This window comes from Prinia subflava, chromosome 6 (genome assembly GCF_021018805.1).
Source record: "Prinia subflava isolate CZ2003 ecotype Zambia chromosome 6, Cam_Psub_1.2, whole genome shotgun sequence".
Classification (NCBI taxonomy): domain Eukaryota; kingdom Metazoa; phylum Chordata; class Aves; order Passeriformes; family Cisticolidae; genus Prinia; species Prinia subflava.
The window spans coordinates 20,048,766-20,060,922 of NC_086252.1; the positions used below are offsets into that span (position 1 = coordinate 20,048,766).

General features: G+C 40.6%; 1 protein-coding gene across 5 annotated transcripts in view; it reads left to right on the plus strand.

Moving 5' to 3' along the window:
- ABCB11 (ATP binding cassette subfamily B member 11) overlaps nt 1-12,157 on the plus strand; it is a 38,899-nt gene that overhangs the window by 10,428 nt on the left and 16,314 nt on the right. For 3 of the 5 annotated variants that reach the window (XM_063399823.1, XM_063399822.1, XM_063399821.1), the window contains 9 exons: nt 603-774; nt 2,522-2,646; nt 3,366-3,540; nt 6,556-6,669; nt 7,299-7,409; nt 8,340-8,465; nt 9,305-9,508; nt 10,764-10,934; nt 11,302-11,503. In XM_063399823.1, coding sequence (XP_063255893.1) covers nt 603-774; nt 2,522-2,646; nt 3,366-3,540; nt 6,556-6,669; nt 7,299-7,409; nt 8,340-8,465; nt 9,305-9,508; nt 10,764-10,934; nt 11,302-11,503 — 1,400 coding nt within the window. Of the gene's footprint in view, nt 1-602; nt 775-2,521; nt 2,647-3,365; nt 3,541-6,555; nt 6,670-7,298; nt 7,410-8,339; nt 8,466-9,304; nt 9,509-10,763; nt 10,935-11,301; nt 11,515-12,157 lie in introns of all 5 variants that reach the window. The other 2 variants (XM_063399825.1, XM_063399824.1) reach the window with 1 other exon arrangement.

The following is a 12,157-nucleotide window of genomic DNA, read 5'->3' on the forward strand; positions in this document are numbered from 1 at the left end:
CTTCCAAATGCTGCAGAGTGCCAATAATCAGGCAAAGACAAACATCTTTAGTTTTTTTATAGTCCCACAGCTATATTCGTGGGAGCAGCAACCAGACTGATTAGCTCCCCCATCTTTGAACTAAGTACCATAACTCTGAACCACAATTATTTTCCTTTCATGCCACGTCTCACAGCAAATGTGTGTGTGTGGGTTGGATGGGTTTTGGGGTGGGATTTTTTCCCAGTTTGCCCTCCCCTCTCTTCTCCTTTTGTGCCCAGTGATCTATAATTTGGCTGCCAGTGCACTCCCTGAATCAGCTGGGGTACAGTAGTAAGAGCCAGCTAGTGAATGAATGTGCTAGGAGAACAATGTTCCTGGGAAAGGACAGTATCTGCTCTGCAGTATTCATGCCTAAAAGCCTTCTACCTTGCAAAGACATCAGGTTTTCTCACTGTACTCTAGGGTCTTTTTATGGGGTAATGGTGAAAGGACAGGGGTGAGGATGGGCCCTCTCCAGTGAAAAGCAATCACCCAAATGCAGCCAAGACCTGTAACATAAACAAAAGTTATGCTCACCACTCCTCTGTTGATTTTTGTTGCTGTTGTTATTGTTTTAACAGTGATGTTAACAAAATTAATGAGGCCATTGCTGATCAAGTAGCAATCTTCATCCAGCGCATAACCACCTTTGTGTGTGGATTCCTGCTGGGATTTGTCAGTGGCTGGAAACTGACCTTGGTGATCATTGCAGTCAGCCCTCTGCTTGGGGTTGGAGCAGCTCTCTATGGCTTGGTGAGTGAATTGTGAAAGGTTCACGTTAGCAATCATGAACAGAAAAGATCAGGCCAGAAAGCTGTGAGGATTGGTGAAGTTGATTACATCCTTCTAAAGTCAGGAGAAGCACATTATGGTCCCAGTAGCACTGAGGGAGTGGGAGGGATGGAGGGAGAGGTGTGGTAGAGGGGAGGTGGGCTTTGCTCTCTGTTTTTCTTGTTTTCCAGAATAATAAATCCTGCTTCTAAAAGGGGAGTGTAAGCATACCTTCCTGTGGGTCCTGTGGATGCGTATTAATACTGAGATCAGAAGCTGGCCTTTATCTTCTGTATTACTACACACCTGCTTTAGATGGCTACAAGTTACAGGACTTGATTTTTCTATGTAAATGAGTGACTTTTATGGCTGATAAGTTTCAGAGAGATAAAATGGTTGAAAACAACTACTCAGGCTTACCTCAAACTGTCCTTGCTCCCAGAAGCTGCTGTGCCTTCTCCCAGTTTTTCTGGTTCTGCTTCTCCATCCACTTCCTACAAACTTCCTGTCACTGTACAGAGGAAGGAGAGTAAAAAGGGAAACTGTAGGATCTTCTGCCCTCTCCCTCTCCTACACCCAGCAGGGCTGGGTAACTCCTGCTCACCCTCTTCAGTCTTACTGGGTTCAGCCCTCTGGCAATCTTATTTCTTTCACATCAGGAACAGCTTGATATCATTTTGCTATCTAATGTCTAATGTAACTGTGACTAATTTCTTGTCCTCCAGCTCTCCTTTAGCACCTTGTGCTGCCTGCAAGTAGCTTACATGAATAATGACTCATGTGAAGTGGGAGAGCAGAAAACTTGGCAGAGAATGAAATAAAACCCAAAATGTTTTTCCTTCAGTTGTGATTTCTTTCTGACCTTATTCCCCTTTATTTTTGTCATTTTCTCCCTTTCCATCCTTATTTCTCTGTACCCATCTCTCTCCAGTCAGATACCTATCGTTAAGTTTTTCCTCATTATGAACCTTTCCAGTCCAAGTCTTTGTTATACACTATGAAGAAAATAGACCCGAGGTCAATCTGGCTTGATTTCTTTTCTTCAAAAGGGACTAAAAATGCATGGGGTAGGGTATTTGGAAAGAGAAAGCAAAGAATGACACATTACACTTCCTAATGATATCTCATTGTGTTGTATCTCTGTGTAGAATTGTAAATGACTACATCTTCTTCCACTAATTTGAGCATTTCTTTGAGTCTAAGTAAGCTTTTGGCATCCTGTGAGCTCTTGGTTGCTGTGTAGGGACCTGTTTGCTATCGGCCCATGAAACAAAGCCCAGTGGTGGGCAACATCTGTTTTCATCCTCCCCCAGCACTACCGTTACTCATCCTCCTGAAGCTGGGGTCTGCCACAGTGGTTAAAGGGCTGCTCCTGGCACTTCAGCTCCCCCTTCCTCCCACTGTGCACAAACCCTGTCTGCAATCTGCTCCAGCCTAGCTAGAGCAGAGAGAGGGAGGGAGGAAGGCAAGGAAAGCAGGAGTTGTCAGCTGATCTTTCTAGCTACTTGGAGCAGAGAGCTGTTGCAAAACGTATGTTACCAAGGTGTATGCCCTGGCAGTGGAAGACCTAAGTCTTCAAGTGTGCAGCATGCCAAATGAAGCCTGCTTGGAGTGCAGGAGGGGACCCAGTGCAGAGCAGGAGCACAGAGTGATTAGCCAGCATTGCTTGTCACTGACCTTTTCTGTACCTGAAGTTCAGGTGTAACCAGCACTGCTTATGCTTTTGTAGGCTGTGGCAAAACTAACAGGCCGAGAATTAAAGGCTTATGCAAAAGCTGGAGCTGTGGCTGACGAAGTGCTCTCATCCATCAGAACAGTGGCTGCTTTTGGTGGGGAGAAGAAAGAAGTTGAAAGGTTTGTTTGAACAAACTCTAAGGTCTCTGATATCTTTTTCCTGAAGCAATGTAATGCTGCAATGCACATCAGATACATAACAATTAGTCTCTATATTCTACAATTATGACTATTTACTAGTTTTGAAACTTATATGCATGCATTTTTCAGAAATTTAGGTTTCAAGTAATGTATTCAGAACTAGTTTTATAATTCAGTCTATAAGTGAAATAAAGCATCAGCAATACTTTATACAATTCATGCTTACTTGTAGGAATATTCTGTTAAATTTTCCCTAAATGCTGTCTGATATATCACTTTTGCAACACATCTGAGAACTTTGAGTACTCTCAAGCTAAGTAGGAGAATTAGTTTCATCAGGACATATTTTTTCTGCAAATTTCTCTTAAATTCTGTGAAAACATAACATGGCAATAGGATGTGCTCTGGAGTGTTGGCCAAATTCTCAAATCCTGTGTTAATCTGCTAAAACTCCAAACCCCATGATGAGGTCTCTGCAGTGAGTGTGGCTTTTCTTGTGCACTAGAACACACAAAGATTTCATGACCTGGGAGCACTGCTGGTTTCAGCAGTGATCTCTCACTTCTGAGGGAATTCTGTATTGACCCTATGTGTGGATATTCTGCTAAGTCATCACAGATGCCTCATTTGGTCTTGGCTCATTTTTAAATTTCTGTCAAATTGATTTAATTCCCTCCTATTTTTCTCTCTTTCTACAGATATGATAAGAACTTGGTGTTTGCTCAGCACTGGGGAATTAGAAAAGGAATAATAATGGGATTATTCACTGGTTATATGTGGTTTATAATTTTTCTAAGTTATGCATTAGCCTTTTGGTATGGCTCTAAACTTGTCCTTGAAGAAGATGAATATTCACCTGGCACTCTCCTACAGGTACTCATTTTAGCTTGATGCAACTTTTCTGGATTGTTTTTAAAATAATAATTCTGGAACACATAACTGTTCTGGCATCTGGTGGCTCAATGGTAACAAATATTATGTATGTCTTTTAAAGGTCATTACTCACTATACACATGACACAACTGGATAGGATTAAAAAAAATCCATGTTTATTTTAAATATTTTGACTATTACCTATGGTGATCAGAATAATGCTTCCATCTGACAGCCCACTACACAATTATCAGAGGCCTGAAACTAGCTTTTCCATTTTGTGGGTCAGCCTGGGGCTTCTGGCATGTTGGTTTCTCTGAAGAATTTTATGATGAAAAATGCTGTGGTAGAGACACCTAACCAAAGTCTTGTCATATCTAATCTCTCACGAACACTCTGTGCTCCTTTGAGAAACCATTTCCTGTTGATTTGTTTTCACAAAGGCCATGTAAACATGCATGCAGATAACAACATACCTGGCTGTGGCTCCTGCAGCGTGTACAAAAACTACACTAACCCACATGGCACTCATGCACTCACTTCTGCACAGCAGGTGCTTTAGCCACTGCTGGCCTCAATGCAACAAAGCCAACAGTTACAGGTATTTTCGTTAGTCACTTAAACCAGGACTGCCCAAATGGCAGACTCCAGTCCAAGCCCAGAACAACTTTTCCTGAACCTTAGTAAGTTCTAGGTATTCCGATGAGACATCTGGTTTTGCTCCTTCTCTGCCTGTTGCACACTACAAGAGTTCCCAATTCTCCCAACCTGCAGCATGCTGTGCAAAGCTTCCGGGTAAATGGAACATGGCAAATTACCAAATTTACAATTACCATTGTAAACCTGAGTCATTCTGTTCAAGGAGGAAATCGCTTGCACCTGCTCTCAATACCTATAGTTGATGTGAGGTAGTGCTGTGAAAAACAAAGTGAGCAATTTTCTTGCCTTGCTCATGCTAGCTATAGTCCAGTGCTTTCAAAGGACAAATGGCAAACAGTGGGGAGCTACCCTGTTGCTGAAAAACTGTAGCTGTCAATGGAGTCTCCTTTATCCTCCCTTTCCTCACAGCTTCCAGTCATCTTTCTTCTGCTTCGTATTTTCTACCATACTCCTAGTTTGGCAGGGGGCAGGAGGAGGAATTTCTAGATATAAAACATTGAAATATGCTTTTCCTGCTCTCTCATAAAGTCATGCACCAGCCATACTGCATTGAGATGTACTAAGTATTGTCTTCCCTTCCTCTTCTGCCATGTGTACAGAACAGCTCCTTCATGTTCATATGGACTCTGACAGGCATAGAACCCCCTTGCTTTGAGACTCATTCCTGCAAGAAAATTAGTTAGTAGTAAAGCTGAGTGTAAATGGCATGACCTGGATCCCAGCATAGACATTTGCAGTGCACAGTATGTGTTCAGTAGATTCCTCCACTTTAGCTATAGAGATATTCCCAGTAAACATTATTACACTGCAAAGGAGAACTGAATCCTATGTACTGTTATTTCTTTCTCAACAGTAGTGTTTCCTTATACAGATTGCCCCGTTTATCCTGAGTTCTGTTTGTGTTGTATCCAAAAGCTTAGCTGGGTCCTTGATTGCTTTTAGCAGAATTTTCAGGCCAAGCTAGAGCAAAGGGTTACATACCAAACATAACATTCCATGTGTCCTCATGTGCAGGGTGAATGTTCAAACTAGCACCCACAATAAAGCAATAAAACAAAATCGACCAAAAGCCTACACCAAAGGCATCCAACCCTTATAACCTGATCTGCCAAAACACCTCTGTAACTGAAAAACTAAGAAGTAAAACAGAGTAAATTCTAAGAAAAAACCTGTCAAAAAGTGTTCAAAAGCACACCCCAGTATGGTAGCACTTAAAATACAATGCAGCTTGCTACTTGTTGTAGAAAAAGACAATGAAATAATTTGTATCTGTGTGGTATAAAAGTGTTAAATAAACCTCTACCTTCTTTATGTTCACTATCTTCCAGTTCCTTGAGGTCCCTGCCTGCATTTTCAGTCTTGTTTCCTGTCTGTATTTAAGAACCTTCATAAAAGCCTTCCAAAGGAATGAAGCATTGGCAGCTCTTAGGAAATTTTGAACAAACACTTTTGGTATTTTAGTTGATATGCTACAGCTTCACTTGCTTCTGATCACAAGGCCACACACCAAGGCTGAATTCTTGTAACTCAAGGGTCCTCTGATAATCAATACTGTATCCAGCTGCCTTTATTGTCTGTCAGTCTTCCCAGGAAGAGCAGATGCTGCTGCTCATTTTCTCTCCTTTTGTCCTAGGCTTAGGCAAAAAGAGGATCTTGGGGCTTTCAGAAGAGGGTCATTAGTGAGTAACCCTTAATTTTCTTAGAAAAGGACTTAAAACCGTGAGCCCATTGGGTATGTGCTACCTGTAGAAACTGTCCATCCACACTGATAGAATAATTTCACCTCAAAAAGTGACTTATCCAGTGTTGGTAGCAACCCTTACAGTTCATTTCTCTGTGAGACAGAGAAAGAATATTCTCTAGAGCTGGTACCTCCTTCAAAAGTAAGTTTTGTGAGTTTTGGATGAGACAGGAACTGCAGTGTACAAAGATTGTAATACAGTGTTTCTTTCTATTTTTGCTTACTGGTAAAAGGCATCCCTGAATTAATCTACTTCCCACCAATGTTCTGTTCCAGACCTCATTTCAAGGAAAAGGCACCCAGTCAAACTGTGATGGCTTAAAAATACATCAATGGCATCTCAGTAAATACCTAGATGCATACTTTTTAAGGGCAAGACAAATACAAGCTGATTTACTTCAGCCCCAAGCAGAGCTGTGAAAGACAAAGAAAACACCTGAAATGCATTTGTTTGCTTCCTCGTTGGCTAATAATGCTCATATAGTGAATCACTGCAGTTCAGCAGATGCATGAGAAGTCATTAAGCTACAGTAGTTTGGTTTGCCTGTCTAAGCTGTAAGCTGTAAGAAAAATGTGATGTCATATTTTGTTAACTTCTTTTTCCACTTCTTCAGGTTTTCTTTGGTGTTTTAATAGGAGCATTAAATCTTGGCCAGGCATCTCCCTGTTTGGAAGCCTTTGCCACTGGTCGTGGGGCTGCAACAAACATTTTTGAGACAATAGATAAAGTAAGTAATGCATTTCTAAGCTGTGTTACTTTGTAGTGGAAAAATAATTAAATAAGCCCCAAGTTCTCTGCTCATGCCTAGCAGTTCGCAATACCCAAGACCTGGCCAAAAGCATGCGAGACCCAAAGCACTTCTTAGGAAAACTTCAGTATTTCAGCTCTCAGGACTGGGTGCACAAGGACAGGCGTTTTAATTGTCAAGTGGTGAGGCCTGAAGATTATCAGCAATGAATTGGCTGTTCAGTGCTGTGAGAGAATGTTTTTGAGTGAGATAGTGCCATTTTATTCTAGAAGAGCTGGCTAGATTAGCTTGGTCAAAATGCCTCAGCCAGTCATTCAGTCAGCTACTCAGTTCCAGCAAACATTACCCGAGTGCTTGGTTGTGGTGTTTGCAGTTTGCCTTCAGTGAGAAGAGGGTGCATCGTTTTCGTCTGTGCTACCCACCAGTGCCAACTCCCCATCACTCTGGCCCTCAGTTCTACGTCCCTTCCTTGCTACCCCTGGGGCAGAGCCTGCAGCTGGCTCCATGCAGCCAAGTGCCATGGCTTTGTATGGTATTGGGAGGATTATCTACTGCAGCACTGTCGACTGTTTAACAGCAAATAAATAACCCAATAAATTTCATCCTAGAAACCCACCATTGACTGCATGTCAGAAGATGGCTACAAGCTGGATAAAGTACGAGGTGAAATTGAATTTCATAATGTAACATTCCATTATCCATCCAGACCAGATGTAAAGGTAATTATTCATCACCCATCCTGTGAACACAATTATTGTAAACAAGCAAAATATGCTGGTTCTGCCAGCAATTTCTAAATTTTCAGTAGAGATTATTTTCCAGAAGTCCAGACTCTTGTTTAAAAGTAGACTGAAAATTCTTCCATTAAAGTGTTCTTCTGCTTACTGTTTGGCTTATTTTACCGTTCTGACATATCCATTGCCACAGCTGCCTATTCCTTGCTGCTGAACATAAACTCCTGGTAGTTTCAGGCAAATTCTCCTGCATACAGCTTCTCTTACAATCAATGATGCCCTTGTATCAATTGTACGAGATAGAACACAAAGTAACAAACTGAATGGTGCAAGGAGATTTTATAAAACTCTTCCATTACCCTGGGGATGCACCATGTGACTCATTAAAATGCTAGGAAAGGTTCAGGAGTGTATGCTGTATATACCATTATTTCTCTACTCCTGTGTTTGAATTGACAAATTCTCCTTGGAAAACCATATTATTGGACAAGCATTTTAGTGCTATTCTAAAGATGGAAGCACATGTGGTATCTGATTTTTTCTACAGAATTTCACAGTTCCATTCTTAATATTTATGCTTTAGCATACATTCACAATACATGCACGATGTTCTCTAAAGGGAATATAATTTACTAACTTCTCTAGTGTCATTAACTTGACTAGTTCTTAATGATGAACAACAGGAACAATGAAAGATCAAAATCTGACTGCCTGTTGTAGAAATGAGTGCTCTGCATCTACAAAATCTTCAAACAGTGTAAAAGTATGTGGCTTGAATTATCCTCTTTCTTCATAGTACTTTTCTGAATTTTGTAAAATTGCTTCAAATCTTTAAGGTATAGAATATACTCTCTTGGTTGTATGACTGTGGGAGAATTCAAATAGATTCTGTTTCTTTTTTTTTTTCCTGTCCAGATTTTGGATAACCTTAATATGGTGATTAAAGCAGGAGAGACAACAGCTTTTGTTGGAGCTAGTGGAGCTGGGAAAAGTACAGCAATACAGCTCATCCAGCGTTTCTATGACCCCACTGATGGCATGGTGAGTGTCCCAGCCAAAAATATGTTTCTCTGGCCCCAGAAACTGAACGAATGGCATGGTTTCTTCTCCAAGGTGGGAAGGAAGACTACTAACTTACTTTTCATTTATTTCTTCTTTTTTTTTCCAATTATTTTTTAAGTGAGTGAAATATCTTCCTGCATATTTTTTATAAGACTGTGCTTAATAGCTTTATAAAAACAATTACGTGAAAGAGCAAACTGTTAGGAGAAAATAAAAATTCAGTGCTAAATCTTTGTAAAAACTATATCTATAGAAATGATAATTCAGGAGTGACAAATGTTTTCTGGAAAACATTGAAAAGTATTGAACATTTAAACATTAATGCAAATATCACTTAAGTATAGGCAATTACCACTTAGTAATGGCTTGGCTAAGAATATGAATTATATCAATTCAAAATCTCATTCCATTTATGTATTCCTACATCAAATAGGAACACATAAGCACATACATTTGACCTGTATTTGACTATATAAAAACCAAAGAAACAAACTACTAAAAATAACATACTTATAATAACATATGTATGTAAATAACATGTATGTAAATAACATACTCATCACTTTCATAATTACTTTTCACCCAGTTTTGGTTCTGATGCCAAGCAGAAATGGTGAATGAAATCAAAGAGCACAACTCCAAGAGCCAACACTACTGCCACTGCTTTGCCACCTTCTATATCTGAATACTGATTTTTATGTTGGTCATGGAAACACAGCATCACAGGCCCTTCACTTCCACTGTGTCTTTGTCTCTGAAGCAGAGAGGATAATGTCCCTGATTTTTTTCCTGATTTTGTGTCTGTGGTCTAACTGCAGATTACCCTGGATGGCCATGACATTCGTTCCCTGAATATCCAGTGGCTGCGCTCACAGATTGGCATAGTGGAACAAGAGCCAGTGCTCTTTGCCACCACGATTGCAGAGAACATTCGCTACGGGCGGGACGAGGCTACCATGGAAGACATAATCAAAGCAGCCAAACAGGCCAATGCTTACAATTTCATCATGGACTTACCGCAGGTATGCTCTGCCTTGAGAAGTGTTTGACAGAATTTGGTAAGAAGAAAGAATCCTTTTGTCCTTTTGATCCTCCTGGCCTGCAGCAATTTGTGTTCAAGTGGAAAGACAGAAGATCAATACAGATAGGAGGCAACAACCTTTCCTTTGACTACAGTTATTTAGGTCTTTCTACATGTATACCACCAAGTTACAAAAGCAAACACACACCCCCCTCCAAAATATAACCCCGAGAAGAATTCGTTCCTCAGGAATCATTTACACAACATTCAATATCATGGTAATAATCACAGCATGATTAGAAAATTTGTATTTTTCATGCTTTGGAGATCTGTTTCTGTTCAGGCCAAAAGCCACATAGAGCCCAGCCCCTCACTAGCCAGCATTTGTTACTTCACCTGTCTGCACTGATGCTCACAACCTCAGCTCCTTGTATGAGCTCTGTAAGCCAGCTGGAGGTTCCCTCTCCAGTTTCTTCCCTAATGATGACAGGGCTTCAATCATTCCTCCTTACAAAGCCCAAACTGGATAATATTAAGCTCTCTACTTTTCTAGAATGTTATTTTGGTAAGCAGCTTCTGAAAATGACATGTTACAACAGTGAATGTTATTGACATGATTGAAGTACAATTAACTAATATTACTACATTGTCTTTATCCTCCATCTAAGCATTTCCAGGCTTCCAGGTAACTATTCACTGAAAGGCTGTTTAAAGGCCCCTATTTATTTCATGGAAATGGAGGAATAAAAATTATTTTGCTCTAAGTAAATATAATTACCCTGTTTCATAATGTGCCCAGCTTATGTGTTTATTTAATTCTCTACCTGAACCCGATGCCACCAGAGTATGGTATCCATGAATGACAGACACAGCGTTCATGAGTCACAGGTCATCAGCAGACAAGGCCAGCTCTGGGAAAAGTTTGCTTGTGAGTCATCTGGTGGAGAGTGGGTGGGTGATTCCTCTCCATTTCAGCTTTTGCTGAGACAGCCATTTCAAGCTGAACCAGAACATCTCACCTTTTTAACCAGTGAATACTTTTGGCGTGGGGTTGAAAACCTGTTTCAGGTAAAATGATCTTGTACATTATGAAGAAAGTTATTTCACCTGTTGCTCTTTGAATCTGCTGCACCAACAATGTTTTTGTTTAAAGTCTACTCGGAGGACAAATCTGAGACATTTTACTACTATCTTCACCAGAAGCTCAACACACTTTTTTCTTATCTGTTTAATTTTCACTTTTTTCCTTCACACAGCAATTTGACACTCATGTTGGAGAGGGTGGAAGCCAGATGAGCGGAGGTCAAAAACAGAGGATAGCTATTGCTCGAGCTTTGGTGCGAAACCCCAAAATCCTGCTCCTGGATATGGCTACGTCAGCACTGGATAATGAAAGTGAAGCGATTGTCCAAGAAGCTCTTCATAAGGTTTGCTACAGTATAGCAAAAATCAGAATCCAAAGGGCAGAAATTATTTATAATGCACTCTGCAGAAGGTGCTACTGAATTACAACAAATGAGTGAGAAGTGTTAGTAACTGTTTCACAAGTACAAGTAGAACCTTAGTGTTATGGACTGAGAATAATTTTTTCTTACATTGGGGCAGCAACAGAAACCTCTAGCTCCCTTTGCCCAGAAACAGATGCTTCTGTGTGGGCTGTGAATGGAGCTAAAGTCCAAGTGAGCTGAACGCAGTAGAAGGACTCCAGTTAATTTGATGAGCCCTTAGACTGCAGGCTCGTTGCCAGGTTTCAGTGTGCTGTGCTGGGAGTGGGGCTGTTGTTGTCTCCTTCAGGCTCGCCTTGGCCGCACCGCGATCTCCATCGCTCACCGCCTCTCAGCCATCAAAGCCGCCGATGTCATCGTCGGGCTGGAGCACGGCAGGGCTGTGGAGAGAGGAACTCACGAGGAACTCCTGCAGAGGAAAGGGGTTTACTTCATGTTGGTGACCTTACAAAGCCAAGGAGACACAGCCCCTAACAGAGAAGAAACAGAAAGTAAGCATTTTGTTCTCCTTTATAAAATCATGTAAAATATCACAGAATGCAGATTTTTTTTTTTCTTTTAATGAAGACTAGTATCTGCTCTTTCTCTTCTGCTTTTAAGAGTGACATTTATCATTCATAGAAGTAATACATTGATAGCCCTGTCCAAAGTGGTTTTGCTGCATATGCACTGAAAGTCCATCCTAATATAAGTCTGCCCTGAAACATTTGTTCTGACCTGCAATATCCATCATTTTATAGCTTCACTGAGTGCCTAAAGTCCACTTCTGCTGCATTTGGAATTCAGGCACATTACAAACTATGCTGAAATCATCCTATTTGTTTTGCTAGAGGCAGATTTGCACCAAAGCTTCTGGAAATTAACGTCTAATAGACCTTAATTTTGTTGCATTTTTCTGAAGCATACATTGGATAGGATTATCTTTACATAGGAGAACAATTGCAGAGTTAAAATATGCAAAAAGGCTTTAGCAGTCACATCCAAAGTGAGATAGTCCTTGGGCTAATACTCAGTTAACTTCATCATGTCAAATACACATCTAAAACTTGTGAAACATGTAGCTTGAGTAGCAAGGTTTTATTACACCCCTTCCCTTCTACAAAGTATTCCATTTATAACTTGGAGACTATGCATTTTTTTGCAGA